Here is a 24,753-nt window from a genome sequence, read left to right on the forward strand (position 1 = left end):
TTTGTCAATAAATGCATCAGAATGACGTGGATGTAGAGAAGTTGCAATTTATGGAAAAACCCATAAAATGCCAAACCTGGTGATGCCTTCACTAAATGTAGGAGTACTGTTACTTGAGTGTTTTAAGGTGAATTGTTACGACCTGTCTGCTATGGTCTTACTTTCTCCCGGGTAAGATTAGTGAGAAACTGACGATGCACCACCGATGTGTTCTCGTCTAAGTGGGGAAACATGGCATGTCTTGAATGTTTAAATCAGTCCACTCAGGGGCACACAAAACATAATTTATGGTTTAATATTAAAAAGAAAAACATTTTTATTTACATAAATTACAAAAATTCACAGACATCTCTACACAGGCTACATTAAAACAATGTCCATTATAATATTTAGTTGTCTAGGTTGATCACTTTCACAAATTATGTTACTCACATTTTTTTGTTCCAAAGGAATGGCTCAGCTTAGTTCAATAGCAGTCTTTTAGTCATATCCGTCTAATAGCGTTTGGATCCTATTCACAACAATGTAAAGACCATTTTGTTTCTGTATTAAATAAGGATGGCTTCCCAGCCAGCCGGCGGACAAAACTTCTCACGACAAGTTGCAATGCATTCAACCGTTATAACTATATTTTCAAACCAAGGAGTTCACGGCATGTTAAATCTATACAGGGCGGTTTTCACTGCTGTACATTCTTTTAGGAAGCTTTCACAGTTAAAAAATGCATTGGCGCCATCGTGGGCCTAAACGACAAGCTTAAGGGTTGAATGTACCTCGTTGACTGCGGGCTATCTCTCATCGGTCGCCTGGCTTATAGAGAGACATTATTAAAATGTAACAGGAAATCTTGTGCTTGGGGTTGAGGACGGGGACGGGAATGGATCTCTCACAAAGAGGACGTGGTAGAGTCCACTACTTCTCGACCGTTGCAGACCGCTGGTACATAGTTGGAGGCTGAACCTGCAGAAGGATGATTTGGGTTAGACACACAGAAATATAGTGTGTGCACTCTACCTTCACACATAGGCACACGGAAATGTGCTGAACCAACGTCTGGCCTAGGCGGGTCTGCTATCAAGCAGTGTAAGTTTGTTTGGATAATGGGTTTGCATGGTTGTAAGCTGCCCTATGACATCATTCTTTTTGTACTGTAGGCCAATAAATTGTCTTTTATTCCTATATACGTATTCTTGTTATGTTTGTATTCGTCACATTATGTATTACATATATATAGCCTATATAATTATATATTTCATATTCATTTAAAATAAGAGAATTGAGTGAGAATCTGATAAAAATCGTATATTTCTATTTATTTAGTTAAACAGCTTTTCTTTATTTCTAATATAACGCTTGTTTACCTTTATTATAAAACCATGTCTTTGCCTATATCAATCTCGTTTATCATGTTTATTGTGTTGTCATCATGTTTCAGTCTCCTCAAATGAGTTTCCCTTGAGGTTTTCCTTGGTTATCCGTAACCAGGTGGGAGTGATTAGACCTCATGAGCCTGCCCCCAGTGGGAATGAATGGATGTTGCTTTGGAATGTTTGTTTTGTACATGATTGAATATAAATGTATAATTAAGTCTGAATGCACTAATGGACCAATTATATGATCAACGTTGGGGTTAGGAGGAGTAGAATAACACTGCATTAAGGCACCCCTTATTGATTACATATGGAGCAGGCCGACTTGTACTTAGATGCGGGGGAAGGGGAGGGGGGGCTTGTTGACAGGGGGAAATGTTGTCCGTTTGGTGGGCCCAGTGTATACTTTGCTCAGTAAATAGTAGTTTTATTCCCATTCAATCTGGCCTCTGTGGTCTGAATCATCCCGAGGTCAGGGCCTGCCGTCGTACCCCAGATCCCTCTGGATGAAGGCAAAGTGTTCCTGTTTCAACGACGACTCGGATCCCAGAGCTGATGAGGTGTGGCGGGAGAAGGCTTACACATCTGATCTTGCTAAATGGAAGACTGGGAAATGGTGTATGTGTGTGTGTGTTTGTGTCTGTGAGCGCGTCTGTGTGTATGGGTGCAAGTGTGTGTGAACGGGAGTCCCCGTGTGTAAGCGTGTGTGAGTGTGAGCATGTGGCAAAGTGTGCGTGCATTTTTTGTTTGCGTGCCTGTGGCTGCGTGTGTGTGTGTGTGTGTGTGTGTGTGTGTGTGTGTGTGTGTGTGTGTGTGTGTGTGTGTGTGTGTGTGTGTGTGTGTGTGTGTGTGTGTGTGTGTGTGTGTGTGCGTGCAAGCGAGTATGTGTGAATGGGAGTCACTGTGTATAAGTGTGTTTGTGTGTGTGCGTGCATGCGCCATAGTGTGTGTGTTTGTGTTTTTGTGTACGTGGCTGCGAGCATGTTAGTGTGTGTGTGTGTGTGTGTGTGTGTGTGTGTGTGTGTGTGTGTGTGTCTGCGTGCAAGCGAGTATGTGTGAATGGGAGTCACTGTGTATAAGTGTGTTTGTGTGTGTGCGTGCATGCGCCATAGTGTGTGTGTGTTTGTGTTTTTGTGTACGTGGCTGCGAGCATGTTAGTGTGTGTGTGTGTGTGTGTGTGTGTGTGTGTGTGTGTGTGTGTGTGTTTGTGTATGTGTGCAAGTAGCTGCGTACGGAGTGTGTGCGTTCGTGCGTGTGTGTGTCCGCCATAGTGTGTGTGCACCTGGCTGCAAGCGTGTGTGTGTGTGTGTGTGTGTGTGTGTGTGTGTGTGTGTGTGTGTGTGTGTGTGTGTGTGTGTGTGTGTGTGTGTGTGCATGTGTGCGTGTGTACCTTTGGAGTAGCTGGAGCCCGGGGCGGAGGCGGTGGCGGAGGCGGTGGCGGACGCGGACACGGTGGCGCTGAAGCGGTTGGCGGCGACTCGGAGCGAGGTGACGTTCTTCTGGGGCTGGAAGAGGATGATGTGCACCTTGGGGGCGAAGAGGCAGCCCAGCACCACCGAGCCGCTCAGGCTGACCGAGATGCACATGGTGGTGGTCTGCACCTGTGGGCCGGTCACACTGGCGTTAGCGCTACGAGCTAACGGCTTGTACAGACTTAATTATACGTTTATATCCAATCATGTAAAAGACAAACATTCCCAAACAACATCCATTCATTCCCACTGGGGGCAGGCTCATGAGGTCTCATCACTCCCCCCTGGTTACGGATAACCAAGGAAAACCTCAAGGGAAACACAGTTGAGGAGACTGAAACATGATGGCAATATGATAAACATGAAAAAAATGATTGATATAAGTATAGACAATGGTTATATAGCAAAGATTAAACTCATTTCGAAGAGACTGAAACAAACATGATGGCAATATGATAACGGCTTGTGTCCAAGTATCAACCATCAGGTGCTCAATACATTCATAATGTGTGATGCGTGCATAAGTAATACTTTAAGGGTACAATAAGGAACCATGATCTAACATTAGTTAATGCAGTAATACGCATCTACAAACTATGGACTATGTTGATGAGCAGTTAATTGATGGTGTATCAATCATTTACTAATTGTGTTAATGATAACTAAGGTATTTATTTATAGATTATTTAGTTTAGGGTTAACCCTAACCCTAACTCTATTAAATTATATATCAATTAAGACCTTAGTTAACATGAACACAATTAACCTGAGTTAACATGATTAGTAAACATCATTAGTAAATTATTACTAGATCATAAGTTAACTGTTAGTTAATGCCTCTTACTGCATTAAATAATGTAAATTATTATTCAATTATTATTACTAATTGGTTTATTATTGTAATGTTATTGTACAGTTGTTAACCATAAATAAATACATTTGAAATACAATTTAAATATATATGTATGGTAAATAGACAGCTGATGAGTCAGTGTGCATTTAGACTTCAGGAGATTCCTTCATCAAGCACTCCTAGTGTAAGGCTGGGCAGGGCAGCCTATTACTTTCTTAAATAGACTATGCTTGACTGTGCTGTCTGCTTCACTAGGTAAAAAATGTTTGCCTTGTTTCTAAAATGTAGCACTTGAAGCAAAGACATGAACCTTGTAATTGGCAGAGCTGTATCTTCATGGTTGAATTCACTTATTGTTAGTCGCTTTGGATAAACGCAACGCATCCACAGAATAAATGTGATGTGATGTTACACATATATTTAGTTATTTAGTTATTAATTTGTTTCTAAGATGTCTGTCAAGTGTCTTATTTGAGATTTTCTTATTAAGTGCTAAACCTTTTTTTATTATAAAAAGATTTACTACAACGACTTCTGCCCCTAAAATATAAACCAGAAATATGAATATCATCGCATTAAAATGTCAAACTAAAAAACCAACTCTACCAGCCCTTCTGACCCATGGAGATAATTCCCCATTCAGCACTTTCATTAGTGGTGACATGTTCGTTCAGTTTAGCTTACACTTATTTGCGCTATACGCATGAATAAGAGGGCAAAATAACGTCAGTACTCGGGCTATGAGCCCTGGCGGCTGTCTAAGCACGGCAGCCCCTTATTAGTCAGAATGCCAGTGTTAATGTGAACAGACTGCTGGGGTCGTCTTTCTGAGCAGAGTTTCCCCCGCGGCCCGCTGGTTACCCCTGCAGTCCGTGAGTTTCTATTTGCAGAACTGTGCGAGCGCTATGAAACCACTCTTTAATATACTGCACCACAACAACGCAGGCAGAGCCTGCGCAAACAAAGCCCGATCCTTTGAAGATATTGCATTCTCTGTTTGAACACCAGACCCGTGGTTCACTTATGAATTTCTATGAACCGTGTAGGCCTATTCCTTTATTACTTGTTTTGAGTGTATGAGGGATTCACTTATTTCCATGTTTCTCTTCTCCATTATTAATTGTTAATGCCTTCCTTAAATAGTTCAGTGCTTTATTGAGTACTTTCTAGTTTAATCAAAGCAGATGCACACGCATTATGAATAAATCCAATAATTTGAGTAAGTAAACAACCCTGAGATGTAATCTCTTAAGGATTTGTCTCGGGTACACATCAAATCGAATCCGCGAGTATGGAAATAAGAGAAAGTAAAAGATTAGTTTTTTGGCTTATTAATGCCATGCAAGACTTCCAACATTAAAATCATAATAGAGAAAAAAAACGAAAATCCCCTTCTGGCCAAAGAATATATATCTCATTGTGCATCCAGAACAAATGGTATGCTGCTACGTCCAAATCCGCCTTTGGCACGTGCTGTCTGAAACTTCCAGCGTGCATCGTCTCCATGCCTATTGCTATGCCCTGTTTGTTGTTGTCTACTGTGCAAACAAAAAAAATACAAGTCCTGCCCCTAAGCCCTGTATTTTCTTGTGGAGCATAACAAAGTGCTTCTTCTTATTCCAGTGAGCCAGCGTGGCACAACTAACACGTATGTTCCCGTTCTGCATATACTCTCCTCATTTAGTTCTGGTCATTTGTAGTGCCATGGCCAAAGGGCGGGAAATATATGTACGACAAATCAGCAGTAAAATAACCTGCATATTTTGTTTCTTTTAACTTGAAGCAATTACACACTATGGCTCCCCCAAGCATTCTCCGTCAATTATTCGCTTATGTTATGCAAGAGACGCATTTTCATTCAAACAGTCCACAGTTGACTAGGATAAAAGTGATGCCCTGGCCTGGGATTACCTAAACACAATTAGTTCCACTTGCCGGAGAACAAGTTGTATGTGTTTTGTTACATTGGAGCGTCAACATGGAATAGTAGGCGTGCAGGAATGTATGCGGCTGAAACAGATTATTCCTCCTTGTGCACATCGCTGGCGTGCTGTTTCTCTACCGAGGCTTTGTTCTTTCTTCCAGTCACATGAAAGAGTCCCCGTTCTTTCATGAGACAGGTTGGAGGTGATGAAATGGAATGTACTAGTGACATCTACGTATGGGCGGAGCTACCTCTGGCGGGACACTCGAGTCGTGCGGCACGTGAACCATGCCGCCACACCAGCCTCCACCCAAGCCCCTACCTCCTTTGGTTCTGCTCTGCATTGTGTGTAACCTACACCATGGGTGGAGATGTTTGATGCTGTATCTGACATCTGTATGTCATGCTTTAAATCCTACAGCAGGGATCCAATTAAAAGAGTGGAGCCATACCACCGATCTACAGTGTGTGTGTTATCATTTCTTGCAGTGAATGGTTCAATCTCTGACAGGTGACCAGTGATTTCTGACAGAATTCACAGTATGTTAAGCAGGCGTATGGAACACACCATCCATTGCCAAGCTGCCAAGCTGAGTACACATGCTCTCTGTTCAGCAGCAGCTACACACACTACACATGCACGCACATATCAAACGAATGTTTGTATATGCGTATTTCTATTTTTAGCTTTCTAAACGTGTTACATGTGTTTTGATCACATTCAACGCTGAACGTAGAAAATGATTTATAAAAGTGAATTATAATGACTTAGTCCATAGGTTGGTTTCCCCAGCTGTACTGAGGCACTGTAGTATTGTTTGACAGTCTTGTTCAAAAAGGATTGCCTTGAATTCATATTCATATAACATCTATTGGATTCTGAGCAGTGGGCATACAGACTTAGTTGTTTGTTCTCCGAGAGGCAATACTAGAAAGGTTGACTTGTACATGGTTAGCATCACCATCATCTAACACACCATTGTCTTCCATGTCCATTTCCTGAAATGCATTCCTCAATAAAATGACCAAATTAAAGATTGAAGACCCAACCTTTCCTTTTCCATTTTTCTGCCTCCTTTCTTCCCATAAAAAGTTCACACCGTTTGCCATGTTACCTCGCTGGAGCAGCCATTTACTGGTTTTTTTTTGCAGAAAGGTCTGGAAGCAAAAGGTTAATGGTTGCTATACATCAAGCCAAGGTGAAAAAGTCGTACGCCCTTTATGGTTACTGGAAAGCCGATGTTGTGTAGGACCATGTTTACTTGCTGTAGATCCTCATTGTTCATTGTCGTTCTGTGTTAATTATTTACGCCTTCGACATCCTTCAGGAAGAAGCTGTCGAACGCTGGAGACTTGACCAGTCCAATTAAAAAATCGGAAAACCACTGCCTATGCAAGCCCAGCAGCGAGGCAGTAGTGGACGTAAACAAACTATTGTCAACTCAATCTTATATTACCAGCTGTATTTCGTAGGCCTCTCTTATTCTTTCCATTTTACACTTACTCGCACATTCACATGTTTGGACTCAGTTCTTGCTAGGGGTTCACAAATGATAGGGGTTCAACCAGATACAACTTTAGCTCATGCTTAAGCAAATGTAATGGTTGCATCACATTATTTGGGCTAATAATGAAGTAATCCGTGATGCAAACAACATAAATCAGACCTCAGTAGTGTATATTCGAGACGCATTGCCCCACTCACCCTGTAGTCGCTGGCCGTGACGTAGAAGATGGGCTGGAAGGCCAGCCAGATGATGCAGGTGGTGTACATGGTGAAGCCGATGAACTTGGCCTCGTTGAAGTTCTCCGGGCACTTGCGGGTCTTGAAGGCGTAGACGGTGCACAGGACGATGAGCACGCAGTTGTAGGTGAGCGACAGCAGCATGCTGGAGTCCCTGCTGTTGCACTTGAGGGTGACCACGTCCCTCCGCTCGGGGCTCACCTCCTTCCTCACGCCCGGCGTCTCCACCAGCAGCCACACCACCACCACCAGCAGCTGGCAGGAGATCAGGCCCCCGCAGATGGCCACCTGGGAGGCGGGGCTGATGAACCGCGGCCGCTGCGCGCCGTCCTTCACGCCGCTGAAGATGCGGGCGATGCGGTTGGTCTTGGTGAGCAGCGCCGAGTAGCACACGGCGAAGGAGGTGCCCAGGCCCAGGCGGCGCAGCGTGCACACGGCGGCCGACGGCTTGCCGATGTAGATGAAGGTCATGCTGTAGCACATCAGCACCCCCAGCAGCAGGATGTAGGACAGCTCCCGCCCGCTGGCCTTCACCACGGGGGTCTCGTTGTTCTTGAGGAACAGGCCCACCACGCACAGGGTGCAGATGATGCCCAGGCAGGAGATGGAGACGGGGCCGATGGCCCAGGCGTCCTCCCAGCGGATGTACTCCTCGGGGAGGTCGTAGCAGCCGCTCAGGTTGTCCAGGGGCCACTGGCCGAAGCTGCAGTCGGCGCAGGTGAACTCGTCGCGGAGGTACTGGTAGGCCTGGCAGGGGATGCAGAGCCAGCAGCACACCTCCCCGGGCTGCATGCTCTTCACCTCGTTCTTCCTGCAGGGGTCGCTGCACTGGGAGGTGGGCGGCACCAGGCCGCGCCAGGACACCAGGCTGTTGTTCAGGGTCAGGACCTGGGCCCAGTAGCCCACCTTCCTGTAGGTGTACTTGCCGTCTTCCTTGTGGTAGTGGAAGATGTTGTAGCGGCCGATGCTGTCGCCGACGGCGTCGAAGCCGACCATGTTCTCCGTGTCGGCGGGTCTGAAAGGGGCTGACGACACAAAGAGATAGGAAGGCCAAACTTTTTCAATGGCAAAAAATGATAAAAAGATATACAAAGACCAATTGCTTTGCATGGACGGGTTAGGAGGCACTGAGGCACATCCCAATTAAACAACGAAACAAGCAATGATGTTGCATTCGTATTTTTGGTTTTATCTTATCTTTAAACCACAGGGCAACTCTCGGAAATCTCTGTATTTATCTAACTTTCCTCGAATGATTCCAAATCCAAACTTAATCACTGCAACAATAAAACAACAGCAAAAAAATATGAACGACTGCCAAACCATCGCTCACCTTCGAACTTGGTCTTCAGAATGAACTCCTTGTAAAACTTCCTCCCGTTGCCGGGCTTCATGGCGTGGCACACCTTGCTGGCGTTGGGGCAGACGGCCTGCCTCATGTTGTGCAGCGCGTACGCCATGGCGTACACGGCGTTCACCACGAACATGATCTTGGACTCCTGCTCGAAGGCGCCGTCCCTCAGGCTCCGCTCGCTACAACCCGCCTGCTGCAGGCTGCAGCCGAACTTGTGCTCCCAGAACTCCTTGAACCAGGGGTTGCGGGTGTTGGTGTAGGGGTTGAGCTTGGTGAAGTAGTCCTCAAACTCCCGGATGGGGTAGGACGCCAGCTCGATGGTGAAGGCGCCGTCGGCCGCCGCCTCGCTGCCGCGCACCACGCTCTCCTGCGCGCCCCAGCCGTCGCTGGCCACCCAGCTGAAGGACACGTTCATGCGGGCGGCGGCCGCCAGCAGCTCGCGGGCGTCCTCGCTGCGCGTGAACACGATCACCACCTTGGCGTTGGACTTCTGCTGCAGCGAGCGGATCACGTTCTCGTAGCCCACGGGGCTCATGGAGCGGCTGACCTTGGCCGAGGTGGCGATGCAGATGTGGCGGGCGCGCGCCTCCTGCTGGAAGGCGTCGATGCCCGTCTCGCCGTAGTCGCCCTCCGACGCCACGGTGGACACGTAGGTCCAGTTGAAGTAGCGCAGGATCTCGGCGATGGCCTTGGCCTGGTAGAAGTCGGGGGGCACGGTGCGGGCAAAGTAGTCGTAGCGGGACTTGTCGCTGAGCTTGGCGCTGGTGGAGGCGTAGCTGATCTGGGGGATCTGGAAGAGCCGGAGGAGGTTGGCCACCTGGGGGTTTAGGAGACAAACATGTTACATTAAGTGGCCACCTGGGGGTTTAGGAGACAAACATGTTACATTAAGTGGCCTCCTGGAGAGATATGAGGCAACATGTTACATTAAGTGGCCTCCTGGAGAGATATGAGGCAAACTTGTTACATTAAGTGGCCGTCTGGAGAGATATGAGGCAAACATGTTACATTAAGTGGCCTCCTGGAGAGATATGAGGCAAACATGTAACATTAAGTGGTCTCCTGGAGAGATATGAGGCAACATGTTACATTAAGTGGCCTCCTGGAGAGATATGAGGCAAACATGTTACATTAAGTGGCCTCCTGGAGAGATATGAGGCAAACATGTTACATTAAGTGGCCTCCTGGAGAGATATGAGGCAAACATGTAACATTAAGTGGTCTCCTGGAGAGATATGAGGCAAACATGTTACATTAAGTGGTCTCCTGGAGAGATATGAGGCAAACATGTTACATTAAGTGGCCGCCTGGAGAGATATGAGGCAAACATGTTACATTAAGTGGCCGTCTGGAGAGATATGAGGCAACATGTTACATTAAGTGGCCTCCTGGAGAGACATGAGGCAAACATGTTACATTAAGTGGCCTCCTGGAGAAATATGAGACAAACACATGTAACCTTAAGTGGCCTATTGGCCACCTGGAGAATAATGGGGCAGACACATTTGACTAAACATGTAAATCAAAACAAATTAGGCCGCACTTATGCAGCCTCTTGCGAACTTAGACCCTACGTCATATCCCTGCCCTCGCAAGCCCACTCCGCTAAACCCCCCGTTGATTTTACTGATGTCTGAACGACATCGATGTCCGCAAAACAAAGCATTAAATGTGAATCACCCTCAGGGTTGAAACTCCTGATATACAAATGCAGAGGAAATGCGGAGGACATGTCTGAAAACTGCTATAAAGTCGCCTCCAGGAGAAATAGGAGACCAACACATGCAACATTATTTCGCCAGGCCTCCAAATACGAGACATACATTCAACATTAAGTGTCAGGTTGGCCACCGAGAAGAATTGGAGGCAGAGACTTATAACCGTAAGTGGCAGGTTGGTCACCATGGAGATAAATAAGACGGGACCTAAAACATTTGTTGCCGAACTGGAGGAATTTAAGGCAGACACGTATAACATTAATTGGCAGATTGGCCCCCTAAATAAAAATACCCAACCCTCCATAGAAAAATATATATTCGGGTTGTTGTTGATAGTTGGAACCTCAGCAGTAGGGCTGACTCTAAATATCATATTTATTTTACTTTTATGATTGTAGATCATCCACAAATACAGGAGACAGGAAATGTTGCTATGAAATGTTGTCCAAAAACAAGCACTTCATTGACATAATTGTCTTTCTCTTTATGTCAGTAATAATACTTATTGTTCGGTAGCAGTTTGGAATAACTGCAACTTTAAGGCATTCATAAAGAAATCTCTCTTTTCAGTATGCAAGTGATTTCCAACTGAATTCAATATGGATGAACATGGTCCCCGAATTAATACTAATGAACAAACAATACTTGACCAGTTGTGGTGATTAATAAGAGATAAGAAAATTGTTTACAATATAATTAAAAAAGCGTAGGGGGATAATTTACTAATAACTATTCAAAACATGAAATGAATGCTTTATAAAAAACGTAATAGTGCTGCATTCAGCATTTGGTCCGGTAGGTTTAAACCATTATTTAAGTAATTTGTGCGAGCTAAACGAAAGTGAGGATCATGCGTCTTACTACATATGACTTGAAACTGCAGCAATGGTATTTAGGACATTTCCAGCTACGTATTGGTAGAGTGACAGCGTAAGTTTAGTGTTAGAGAAGAGGGTGGAAGTGTAACCTATGGAAGTATTCAGGGGTCTTCCGCCCCTGAAGAAAAAGGGTTTACGGTGCGGAAGACAGCATGGCTCATTAAGTGGGACAGTCGTAGGAGCATGGAGAATCTAGTAGAAACCGACTGTGTCTTGCCTCAGAGATTAGTGACATTAACTTGAATGCGGCCTTGTACCTAAGCCACTGTGACAGCTCTGTTTAAAAGAACCCTGGGGCACCAGTCTAAAGAGCATACAGTCGTTGGAGGAAAGGCTTGTTGGTATGATGTGTTTATGTATTCAGCTAGTTATCACACACTCAATCAATAATATTAATGGTCCTAATGGTAATATTGATGAGAATAATCACAATTATAAAATTTCTAATTACACTTTTAGGCTGACACTTTATAATGAGGATACATTAATTAACCATTAATTAGCAATTGTAAATGCAGCAATAAGCCTTATTATACAGCAATGGCAAAGGGGTTAGAATATGGGGTTAGGGTTGAGGTTAGTGGGATGGGGTTAACTCTAACCATAACCCTAACCCTATTATATAATGTATAAATTCATTCCTGAATGAACGTAAACAATGTTACCTTAATTACTAACACCATTAGTACACACATGAACACCATTTAGTCAATTATAACTAGACCATGAGGACACTGTTAATTCAGAACTAATTAATGCTTGAATGCTTATTCACGAATGCTCAGGATGAGATGTGATTTAACACCTGCTGCCCATGACTTTTCAGCGACAATATCAGTATATTTAAACATGTTACATGGTAACAGACCTGCAGACTTCAAAACCAAAAGAAGTAAAGAAAACAAACAGCATTACCATGAGCCTTTATGCTTTGTTATCCTTTAAAAGTCTTGGCTAGACCGTATCCTACAGTCGAGCTGAATTTTGACGCGCGTCTACTGACGCGTTTTGTTGTTTGTCTGCGAGGTGTTTTATATGCGGCTGGGCTTCCATCATCTCCCGCTACATCAAGTCATGCATGGTAGTAGCTCCCCACTCCCATTCAGAAAGCAGGCCGTCAGCCGTCACCGACGGGACGCGTGAGAGGCATGACAGCTTACCTTTCAGGATGGCACTCAAGTGTGTGACAGACTGGTCTTCTGTTAGCCACACACTCTCTCTTTCTCTGGCTGCCTCTCTTTTTCTGTTTGTGTGTGTGTGTGTGTGTGTGTGTGTGTGTGTGTGTGTGTGTGTGTGTGTGTGTGTGTGTGTGTGTGTGTTTCCCCTCTCTCTCCCTCTCTCTCTCTCTCTCTCTCTCTCTCTCTCTCTCTCTCTCTCTCTCTCTCTCTCTCTCTCTCTCTCTCTCTCTCTCTCTCTCTCTCTCTCTCTCTCTCTCTCTCTCGCTCTCTCTCTCTCTCTGTCTTTAGATAAGGGTCAGGAGTTCCTTCCCTGGTCTTTTCCCCGAAGGATCTTGGCCTTCAAATATCAACCATTTGGTGCATCGTTGTGTTCTGTTGTCACCAAGCGTTTTGCGTTCTCATGATATTCAATCTAATGAGACTGTGTATGTGTGTGTGCTTCCTGAGGGTGTTGCTGTTAACCGCAGAAGCACTATGAACTAGTTTCCCCTTCCTCCCCACCGATCTGTTCAACACCGGTGTAATAGTCTACCTTGACGCTCATATTGCCAACAGCAGCACTAGAAAATCTGTTATTTTGAAATGAGTTCTTTCATCTTAACTGTAATATATACCTTTTTTGTCCAAGCCGTGCAGTCACGATACTAGGAGCGTCCCCATTTCATTCAATCCATTTATTCGGGGACATATCCAAGTCCCTACCGACATGCCGCAGTCTTTGTAATTATTTCTAGTGTTTTCCTTTCACTGCAATGTCAGAAAACGTATTATAATGTAGAGTTATTTTGCCTCTGCTTTTATTATTGCACGTTTTAGACGACTCAGCTTTATTAAACCCTCTTTTATTGCAAGTGTGTGTTTGTTTCTCAATTATTATTATTTTTTTCATTTGCTTTCTGTGGTCGTTGATACATATAAGGAAGAAAACTTGCAGAACCCTGGTCGCTAATCTCGGAACCCAGACATTTTTAATCATCCGATTTTTATGTTCACTCTTAGCAGGGAGAAACGACCGATGTGGAACAAACACTATTGCATGTCTGTAGATGGTCATCCACTGACCCAAGGAGAAGCTCATCAGCTCCTATCTTATGAAACTTCAAACAAAAGAGAATATTAAAAACAATGTAGCTACAACCCCTAGAGTGCATGACCGCTGATGAGACCTCATATCGTTTCTATCATAGAATTCATCATCTGGACACTCCCAGTTCAGTCATGTGCCGTTGGGGTGCATGTGGTGTTAATCTGTGTTAGTGAGTAGTATTGTAGGAGACAGTCCAATGCTGGATCTGAAGAACAGGGGCCGTATGAGAACATGGTCAGCCACCGACATTTCCATTTCCGTCATGAGCTGTGTGTGTGTGTGTGTGTGTGTGTGTGTGTGTGTGTGTGTGTGTGTGTGTGTGTGTGTGTGTGTGTGTGTGTGTGTGTGTGTGTGTGTGTGTGCGTGCGTGCGTGCGTGCGTGCGTGCGTGTGCGCGCGCGCGCGCGCGTGCGTGCGTGCGTGCGTGCGTGCGTGTGTGCGTGTGTGTGTGTGTGTGTGTGTGTCCCAGATTAGGCTCTCCAGTCGAACCCAGCCGTAATGCCTACCCACTGTATGCCACGTAGGAAGGGACAGTTCCGGATGTCTTCATTCTGTCTCTCTGGCTTGCCCTCGTTCGGTTGGCTGATGTGACTTGTGATATAATTGGTTTGATGCATACAGTTACACGTGTATTGTGAGGGTTGAACTACGATCTCACATTCGCATTTCAACAAAGTGTCGGTGAGGTCTTTATCTCTTCAATTATTTGACAAAGCGATACTTATATATGAATATATATGTATAGATATGTGTATATAGCTGAATATAAATATCACTTCAGTCTAGATTAAAAAGGCATATACATATATAACACTACAGTCAGGCTTTCTCACATACACAAGAAAGGGTGCACTACTGACACACACTCCCTATATGCATCACCGCGGAAAAGCAAGCACTACTTCTGAACAAAAGGAATATGCTAATAACTTCCGTGCCACCCTGAGAGAAAGGAAAAATACAACCAGGGATGATGGAGGGGGTTGGAAATCACTTGGTCGGCATTATTAATGACCAAACATTCAGGCTCTCTGTGCCTGACCTTTTTCTCCACACTACTCTCCTCCCACTTTTAAGCGACATTCAGTTGCCCTAATTAGCCAACAGAGGCGTCTGCATGGCGCGCTATTGTGCTGCTCTTTTTTCCTGTTTTTTTCACCCAGCTCATTCACAACAGGGTCGACGTGAAGAATGCTTCATGTGGCGCAGCGAGACGATTTCAAGGAGACAAAACCCCACCAAATCTTGAGATAGGACGAGTCATCTGTTCCCCCGTGCGCTGCGGGGCTTTTTCTCTGTGCAACAAACACTCCATCATGGAGTCTGGTCCGGTTCCTCACGGTGGCCTAGTAAGAGAACCAACACACCCAGCTACAAGTCCTTTACACTGAAGACGTCTCCAAACAAATAGAAGCCAACGTCGTTACCATGGACTCCTACCCGTCTCCACGCACGCTGCGCCTCGGAGTCTGATCATTTATAAAAAATGTCTAATTAGCATTTTGTTTTTAATTTGTTTTACAGCGTTTAATAAAGACGTGGGATGGTACAAAGCGGATTCAGACCCCCCACTCATTTTTACAAATGACTTCGTAACTTTGATGAATAATGGTATTCCTAAGTCATTAAACAATAGTTTTCATAAACAAACAACAGAAGCTGACAACCTAAAAAGCCATATTTGACTATCCTATTAAACGCTTGTTCTTGGGCGTAGGAACGAAAGCATGGGACACCAGTGGCAATGACCCATCCCTCCACCCCTTCACCCACCCTCAAGCCCTCCCTCACCCCCCTTTGCCAAGCGGTTGTGCGGCCCCACCATTTGGAAACGACCCCCCCCCCCCCCATCCCCTGAGCTACCCCCGACCCTACGGGGGGGCCCATCGGTGCTACCGGTGGCGCATCCTTCAGCCGGCGTAAACAAGATCTCTGGGCGTTGCACAAAGGCAGCGTTAGCCAGCCCAAAAGCGTTCCCGCGGCAGGCCTTTCACCACCCCTCACACAGCCGGAGTCAGGGAAGCAGGGGCCCACCGGCAGACAGACACCCTGGGCCAAGGGACGGGAGCATGCATTCAAGCGGGGAAGCCTCCTTTACAGAAACACTGGAGAGTCCTTTCAAGACGTGGCAGCAGCTGATGGCCTCACAGGGAGGGTTGGAGGGAACCAGCAGCGCTCCTTCTCACACGTCCCTAAAGCCAAAGAGCTCTGCTGTCACAGCCATCACGGGCCGCTGGAGAGGGACAGGGTCACCATTGTACTGCTCCGGTTTACACGGTGTGACTTGATTGGTCCGACGCCGCAGACACGAGGATGAAGTCCGAGTACACACGCTATTACTCGTCGACACGGTGAAGTGATGGAAGTGGCTTTTAAAAATGACACGTAGGTTTTTTGAGAGAGGGCTCTAGTCAATTTGAAGGCGAGGTCTCTGCTGTGGTGCAAGGTCAACGTTGATGTCTGGTTAATGGCTGACACTTGGGATAAATCCACCTTTCCCTTTAATATCCGATGATAGAGAGAAACAGGTTTTGTGACCTGCTGCAGCCAAACCAAAAATCAGACTGTAAGCAGCATGCCAGCTTGTTCTGTTTTTGCTATCATACAGGCTATTGCAACTGCCATGAGGTTTAGAATTTTCTCTATGAGCACCAGTGAAACCCATAACACATCAATATGATGCTGGATTTACCAATACTTGCACTGTCTATCTGTCTCTCACTCACTCGCTCTCTGTCTCTCTGTCTCTCTGTCTCTGTCTGTCTGTCTGTCTGTCTGTCTGTCTGTCTGTCTGTCTGTCTGTCTGTCTGTCTGTCTGTCTGTCTGTCTGTCTGTCTGTCTGTCTGTCTGTCTGTCTCTGTCTCTCTCTCTGTCTGTCTGTCTGTCTGTCTATCTGTCTGTCTGTCTGTCTGTCTGTCTGTCTGTCTGTCTCTCTCTCTCTCTCTCTCTCTCTCTCTCTCTCTCTCTCTCTCTCTCTCGCTCTCTCGCCATGATGGGAAACACCAGTTTCCTTTATACACTGAGAATGTTTGATATTTTATTCAAGAAGTTAAGGCCATTCTCATGAATATGGCCTTACTTTCTCACGTTATATCACGTTATATCTAAAATGAAAGATGAATATGAATAGGAATTAATATTATATGGAATGAAATATATGAATACTTCTGTTGCTTGTCAGGTTATTAGATGCGAAGATGATATTAATTAGTCTTCCCAATGATCCTTCTCTTACATGTAACTGGGGAGAAATGCTCTCTAATCAAGCATGCTCACATGGAAAGCCTTTGGCGACTCTACACAGGTGTGCGAAAGGTCAGTGTCCTTAGGTGGCTCAAACGAAGGCAACGGGCTAAGCAGACGATGTCCCTGCCCTCCCAAATGAATCATTATTCAAACCAATGCTGCAATTTATTGCAGCGCTCAAGGCAGAGCCTTCGTTCCATAGTTGATGGAAGTGTGAGACACTGCCAATCACTCATACACTCCTTGGTATGAGAAAACACACAGCTCTCCCGCATCCCCTCATCTGCATGTTTTTTTTTCTTTTTACTTTGTATATTCAAATACAAATTTGAGCCAGTTCTCTAAATAGATAATTAAACATAAACTTGTTTTAGTTAAGACGCTATTAGTACACATGGTTGTAAATCAATGCTAATTTAAACCAAGACTACGGACTACTTATTTTCCTAACAGTAATGAGGTTGGCATTTGTAAACACGTCACGTCATCCTGCTGCAGACTGTGCACCATGCATGAGCTGGGCCGCCGGCGCTGTGAGGAAGTGTGTGGGACAGGATTCTGTTACCTGAATGGAAACATCGCTGTAGGATCCTCCGATCACGCCAGAGATGGCCAGAGGAACATCATTCTGGATCGGGTTGGAGCCGTCGGGGCAGATGAACCCGGGCTCGTGGGCCTTGGTCAGGGACGCCCTGACAAACTCCAGGGACTGCTCCAGAGCATAGGTGTCCTTGGAGCAGGTGTCCAGGATGTGCGCTCCCAGCTTGAGGCCGGGCAGGATGCGGGTGTTGGCGTTGATCTCGTCCAGGGCCAGCAGCATGGCCTCCAGCCGCTGGATGCCCCGCTCTTCGTTGATCTTGCCGCAGTCCTCCGTCCGGTTCCCCTTCTCGTGCACGGGGAAAAGCCCCCCGATGACCAGGTCCCCATCCAGGATGATCTCCCGCTTGGCGGCCACGGCCGGGCGGGGGACGCTAGGCCGGACCCCTGGGGCCAGGAGCTGCAGCAGGAGCAGCAGGAGGAGGGGCAGGCGGTGGGCCAGCCGGGGGCTCGGGCCTGCGGGCCTCATTGCGGCCGCAGCTAACGGGCCTCCACCCCAAAGAGAAGAAGAAGTGAAAGAGGAGGAAGAAGAAGAAGAAGAAGAAGAAGAAGAAGAAGAAGAAGAAGAAGAAGAAGAAGAAGAAGAAGAAGAAGAAGAAGAAGAAGGAGGAGGAGGAGGAGGAGCAGGAGGAGGAGGAGAAGAAGAAGAAGAAGAAGAAGAAGAAGAAGAAGAAGAAGAAGAAGAAGAAGAAAAAGAAGAAGGGGGTGGAGGACTCTAGGGTTCTAAGCTTGAAGTCCCTGCGTGTCTGCTCCCAGGTGTAGAATTGTTTGAACCTTCCTGAATGGAAAGAGAAAGCAAGAAAGAAACAATCAAATAAACAAACAAACAATCAAATAAACAAACTAACAAAGAAAGAAAGAATGAAAAAAGAAAGAAAGAAAGAAAGAAAGAAAGAAAGAAAGAAAGAAAGAAAGAAAGAAAGAAAGAAAGAAAGAAAGAAAGAAAGAAAGAAAGAAAGAAAGAAAGAAAGAAAGAAAGAAAGAAAGAAAGAAAGAAAGAAAGAAAGAAAGAAAGAAAGAAAGAAGGAAAGAAAGAAAGAAAGAAAGAGAGAAAGAAAAGACAGAGGAATGATTTTTTTTCAGGTGTTGCGTAAAAAGCGTTAAACATATCCATCTAATTACTCCCTGAAATTCAAGATGGTGCCACATTGTCTCTAATTTGAGGTATGAGCGTTACATACAAGCAATGCGTACAAAGTCTGCCGTTGCCATGGAAACATGGTGGGTAACAGGGCTAAGGTTGGTCGGCAGGCTAGTGGGCAGGAAAGCAGCTAAACTGATAAATATTACTATCATGTAGAGATCACAGGCGCCGGGGCTCATCAGGGGCTTTATGGGTAAGTCCAGAGGTGTGCACCACAAATCCACAAGGACAAAGAGAATGAGTGCTCTGACAGCTAAGCTTCCTCCTTGCTTTCACTCTAGCACCATTGTTTCCAAGAGGGACGCCGCACTAGGAATGAGTCAAAAACAGCCAAACTTCGGTTGTAAATCTGAAGTTTTAATAATGGATGGTTTGCCTTAGATGGAAAGGGGAGATTGCATGGAGCAAAAAATAGAACTAAGTGTTAATCCTCGGTGATAACTCATCTTTGACACTTGGATTGCTGTGTCGATTTTTTTTTAGGCTGGCATATAATTGATAATTTTCTCTTTATTTGTGTTCCGCTTGTTTGCTGTTTAATCACAAAAGCTGCTGATGAACGTACTAATTCCTAACGTTGACAGGCATTGGATCATTAACACTTTGTTTGGCATGATTTTATATGAGCAGCACTGTGATGTCTTCACATCCAAATACCACTTTATCCTCTTGGTCTTTTGGGGGATTTTTGTCTATCTTGGAGAATTTTACATTCCAGCAAATCGGAAGAAAATTGGTGAACACAACACCTCCCTTGGCAATTAAATGTAGTTGAGTTTGTTCTTAACCTGAGGGCCTTCAGTGCATGTGTGTGTATGTTTGTGTGTGTGTGTTTGTGTGGTGTGTGGTGTGTGGTGTGTTTGTGTATGTGTGTGTGTGTGTGTGTGTGTGTGTGTGTGTGTGTGTGTGTGTGTGTGTGTGTGTGTGTGTGTGTGTGTGTGCGTGTGTGTGTGTTTGTGTGTGTGTGTGTGTTTGTATGTGTGTGTGTGTGGTGATGCTTGTGTGTGTATGTGTATGCGTGTGTGCCTGTGTGCCAGTGTGTGGGTTCGTGTGCGGCTCTCTGTGTGCGTGTGTATTTGTGCATGTGTTTGCATGCATGAGCATATGTTTTTCGCGAGAAGATTGAGAAATAGAATGTGACACTCGATGCGTTGATTCCGGGAGAACACAGAAAATGAAGACTTGCAGGTGCAATCATGGCTGAGTCCCAGAGCCAGACACGCAGCCCAGCCCGACTGGGACACCATATGGATCCACTGCTGCTAATCAGCCACTCCTCGCAGAGAAAATACAGACCTGAAGAAAAATGTGTGCTTTTGGGAAATAAAAAAACCTGCTCCTTCATTCCGCATCTGCCTGAAGCATAGATCCTTGTATCTCTCTCTCTCTCTCCTTCCATCTCTTTATCTCTTTATTACTCGCTCTCGTCCATTCATCCATCTCTATGTACAGCACATCCATGTTTTTACACACTCACATGGAAATCCACCTTTGACAGCTTCACCGCCAGATATTAATAACATCTTGGAGGCTGGAATGCGAGGAGGAGGTGTTGGAGGGGGAGGTGTACCACTTGCTGCGCACCCCGCCCCCCCCACCCCGTGGTGGCGTCTGTCCTGTATTGATCCTGTCCTTCACACAGACCCCCGCCCTGCCATCCAGGTGGGTGCAGATTGGTGCTCAACCCAGTGTCGGCGGGACATTAACACCCACCGAGGTGAAGCTGCTGTGTTCAGTGTGGAGCAATTAGCTACCTGGCAAGGTCGGACCTGCTCTGTCACGTGGTGACGCAGATATATAAAGAGCTGTTCCCCCTCCTTATCTCACCAAAATGCCACTAATGAGCACCTCGTCGGACTCCTACTGCCATGGCGTTGAAGAACAATAGAGATGTGATTATATGTGTCTGCTGTGCATTCTGCAGATAGGAGCTGGAGGATATTCATATTCAGCTTTCATAATGCATTTCAGAATATTTTCCTTTTTTACATGGCAAATTATGAGCATGAAATGCACTGCGAAAAAAAACAAGCATCAATAGTACAATAGGGCCAATTATTTCTGACGGTTGTTTTAATCTCTGCGCGAACACAGTTTATCCCACCACCTGGACCCTCCATCTGAAGGAATCAGATCCCCTCCGTCATTGGATTAGGGGCGTTGCGTTTATCAATACCACCGCATCGACAGCATCGCATTCAATTAATTCCTTTTATTCCTTGTCTGTTTTACATAGTTTTGAATGATGACTATATGCTCTGTAAGGTGACCTTGGGTGTCTTGAAAGGCGCCTCTAAATTAAATGTATTATTATTATTATTAATTAAAACCTTCAAAAAAAAAATCCCTGATACATCTCTTCATCTTTGACTAGAATTTATGCCTGCTTATAATTGTTTGATATAAAAAAAATGGATAAATTAGCGTCATTAACACCATTACAAGCAGAAGGTAAAGTAGCACTTCGAGGTCATTGTTCCTGGTGAATAGACAAGAGTATTCGTCACGATACGGAGAGACCACAACCAACAATAACAGATGTGTCTGGATCTGTCAGGAGCCTGCGAGGGCTACTGTCGGAGAGAACAGCACTCCACAGAGAGGAAGGGGGTCTTTGGTTCAAATCCGAGCACAGCTGGCTTATTCGCATCCTGCATACTTTTTATTCATAGGACCTACATAAGGGCTTTCAAACCGCCTATAGTGAAAACAAACACATTGGAGATATAGGGCTAAAGCCGCCTGTTTACTCCAAGGTGGAGCTGTTTATAACAAGAGTGCTGTTTCTTAATAAATATCAATCTCATTAAACGCGGTTTGACCTAAGTAAGACACATTTTTGTTAATGAGACGTTGTTATCATGGTTCACTGACTCTACCAAGTCAACGTCACATTTTAGTCTACAGTGGTGAACACTTCACCCCCTAACACTAAGCCCCCTGTAGGGCGAGGAGACACTCCTCAACTCCCAGTGGGAAACAGCGGGAACCCTTGAGAAGGAAAAGCTGTCCTTTACACAATTACATGGTTACCGTATTGTATGTTATAGCATTTGATAGCCAGCCGGAAATAACACCTACTCAACAGTTCTTCCGTATAGGTTTGATTTACGAATAATGCATAGGCCTACTAGCATTACCCTCAAGCCGACAATTATCTCTTTCATGTGTCTTTTGAAGCATTCGTTCTAATGATGATCATCCTATTCTCGTAGGCCTAATCGTAATATGTTCGTTAATTGATAATTAGGTTCAGAAGGCATAGTGAAACAAAGCTGATGTATTGTATATATATATATATATATATATATATATATATATATATATATATATATATATATATATATATATATATATATATATATATATTAACCTTTAGATATAAAGTAAAGGTTTAGAGGATTTTGATTTCAATTACTGTTACAGTGTATCACAATTATAGTTATTAATTACACTATGATAGCACATGATTGAATACAGCTGAATGATATCCAGAAAATTATAACTCAGTCGGCTATTGTTAGGTTTCTTATCGAACAACGGAGATCTGACAGTGTTCACTCAATTCACACATTCTGTTACACACATGCACTGGAATGGATCCGCTCGAGTGGTTCGACAGGACCATAATAGATCACGTTCCGAAAACAAGCAGCCCGAAAATGAATGAACAAGATCGCGACAAGATCAGGGGTAGTAACAGAAACAAAGGAATCACTCAAAAGAAATGTGCAGCCAGGTAGAAAAAATAGCACAGGTAAAATAATGGCATAGGCTAAATAGGCTACAATGTGATTACGCAGATCGCCACGTGCATCGCTTGGTGTTTAAACACCCTACTCGACGAGAATGCCAGTGTTATTAAAAACAATGAAAACCTTAAATGTACCTGATTTCCACTCGACAGCTTACAGGTCCTCCTCGGTCGAGAGCTGCACGCTCCCGCGTTAAAAGTATTTCTCTCCGAAGAAAGTAACAAAAAAAATGGATTGAACTAATGGTATTGTGGCTGGTCTAGATCATCCCTCTGGGCTGTCAGCAAGGGGAACTCCAATGAGAAGGACGAGTCCTACTATTAACTTTACGCATGTTCGCCTGGGAAATGTCTGGATCTGGCCATGGTTCTGAAGTTGCCCGTTCAGTCACCCAATTGCTCTAAATGGGACTATAGCAACAGTGAGATTGTCGTTCCCGAGGATCAGGTGTAAAAGTATTTCAAATGCCTACACATCCTCACACCAACTGAAAAAAGTCCTATCTTTGGAAAATGCACAACTAAGTTTAAAATCGTTCAAAATGTGTGTCTTCTATCGCAGCCATAAGTCATTATGGTATGCGTTGGATCAAATTACCAGAGGTCTTGTGCAATTCTCTCCTGAGGTCCAAACATGGTCGGATGCTGCGACTCTACACCACTGGTGATGATTGTGCAATGAGGAGACAATGTGGTGTAGCGCGGAACTCACACCGTGCCCAGTGATGGAAGCGCTTCTCTCAAATAACAAGGTTGTGCACGAAAACATTCGTTCAACAACAACAACAACAACAACAACAACAACAACAACAACAACAACAACAACATCGAGATACTGTTGCATGTGCCCTTGTGTTGTTACATCAAGAATGTTCAACTATGTCACAGATCAATTATGATGAATTTATTTTAAACCAGTAATAATAGCCTACTGGGCAGCCTTCCCAAACCCCGCGTGACAAGGACATAGTCAACTGGAAAAATGCTTCAAATAAAAATTATAACACCTCAGTCTGATATTCGATGTGACGCAATTCGATATGGAGTTTTTATTAGAATCGAGTTCCATAACCTGGTAGTTCCACTGACAGCCTATCCTATAATGGCGAAACGGTGTTTGGTTTCATAATGCAAAACGAAAATAGAGATCTACAATTATAATACTTTCAGCATCCTATCACATGATCCCATGAAAAAAACAATATTGTGCTTTCCCCGCTGAAGTCCTCCCATTCAGGGATTCACTCAACACACATTCCTCTTCAACAATTAGGAACTTTGCCCGGAAGTAGGGCTATGGTTGCCTTGTTTCCAGTCCAATACGCTGAGACTTAGCACGACTAATTACATAAAAAAATGAGGGAAATGAAGACGAGGATCGACAACAGCAGATAACCAGTCCTTCTATCTGAATTCATACGTTGAAATCGTTGAAGTTAGTTTGCTATGCAGTCGTTAGAAACGGATCCTACATTTTTTTTTCGCAGTGTCAATTAAAATGAGGATTGCTGTTGTTGTATAAACCTCTCAGCATTACACAAAGGAGACCAATTTCCTCTCTGAACAGAATAGTTATCCTGGCAGAGTATTGTGCAACGAAGGTCTTCCATTAGACACACACACACACACACACACACACACACACACACACACACACACACACACAAGTGCGCACACACTCACACACACACACACACTCACACACGCACGCACACACGCACAGGGGTCAACAGCAAACCATTAAGTTGAAATGCCATCTTCGATGAATCCACAACTAATAACCGCTTGTTAAATTAAGAGGTTTTTAGTTATTTTTAATTATATCAATCATTTTTGATCGGTTGTGGTTTTTGAGGTTTGAAGTGAAAGACCTGATACAAACTTTTTATTGTTTCTCATGATCCACAGTGCTGTGATTCCGCTCGGGAACAGGACATTAAAGCTGCTGCCTCCTGTTATTGACCCCAAACAAAACTCTGATAATGGCTCCGTTAAGACCCCAGCCCCCATTCACCATTAAACAGTGATCCTTTTAGCTCTACTACAGAGAACAGTGCTGAAGCTATGTGGGCACCTCTCTGATCAATGTCATTAAACATCCTCTGCCCCCCCCCCCCCCCCCCTCCCTTATGTTTACAATTATTAGCATTTAGATGAAAAGTCCTCCCACTAGGGAGTCATTCATTGGATATGTATGGGATATAAAGCGCATCACTTTGGGTGTTCTAGAAGAACGCTGTAATGTAAAACGAATGGGTGACCCTGTAGACGGAATCAGAAATGGCAATTAGAGCTAATTGATGAACTGCTGAGTGTATGTCCTTACTTGGACCTTCCATGGTACGGTTTCATGAACCATGTGTGCAACTTAACTTCCTTGTGTTTGTTAACCCCATATTGGTTAATTTAGTGAGGGAAGATAATTGTCCTCGACT

At 44.7% G+C, this 24,753-nt stretch overlaps 1 protein-coding gene across 2 annotated transcripts; it reads right to left on the reverse strand.

Annotated features, from left to right (window-relative positions):
* Positions 1-276: 276 nt before the first annotated feature.
* On the reverse strand, positions 277-23,110 carry grm2b (glutamate receptor, metabotropic 2b). Of its 2 annotated transcripts, none has more exons than XM_060069251.1 (6): positions 22,917-23,110; positions 17,389-18,198; positions 8,697-9,534; positions 7,325-8,388; positions 2,761-2,971; positions 277-960 (listed from the first exon to the last, which is right to left on the reverse strand). In XM_060069251.1, exons 2-6 carry the CDS (start codon positions 17,887-17,889, stop codon positions 887-889), a joined length of 2,688 nt encoding a protein of 895 aa, XP_059925234.1. In that variant the 5' UTR covers positions 17,890-18,198; positions 22,917-23,110; the 3' UTR covers positions 277-886. The 2 variants fall into 2 exon arrangements, with proteins under 2 accessions (XP_059925234.1, XP_059925233.1); XM_060069250.1 differs by having other exon boundaries at positions 22,454-23,110.
* Positions 23,111-24,753: the final 1,643 nt, after the last annotated feature.

The sequence above is a fragment of the Gadus macrocephalus genome, chromosome 13 (genome assembly GCF_031168955.1).
Source record: "Gadus macrocephalus chromosome 13, ASM3116895v1".
NCBI lineage: Eukaryota > Metazoa > Chordata > Actinopteri > Gadiformes > Gadidae > Gadus > Gadus macrocephalus.

Coding starts and splice junctions, on each gene's coding strand:
- grm2b (XM_060069251.1), bottom strand. CDS start 17,889: ATGAGGCCCGCAGGCCCGAGCCCCCGGCTGGCCCACCGCCTGCCCCTC. Junction 8,389..8,696: donor TCTGAAGACCAAGTTCGAAG/GTGAGCGATGGT, acceptor TTGTGTCGTCAG/CCCCTTTCAGACCCGCCGAC. Junction 2,972..7,324: donor TCACGGCCAGCGACTACAGG/GTGAGTGGGGCA, acceptor ACCGGCCCACAG/GTGCAGACCACCACCATGTG.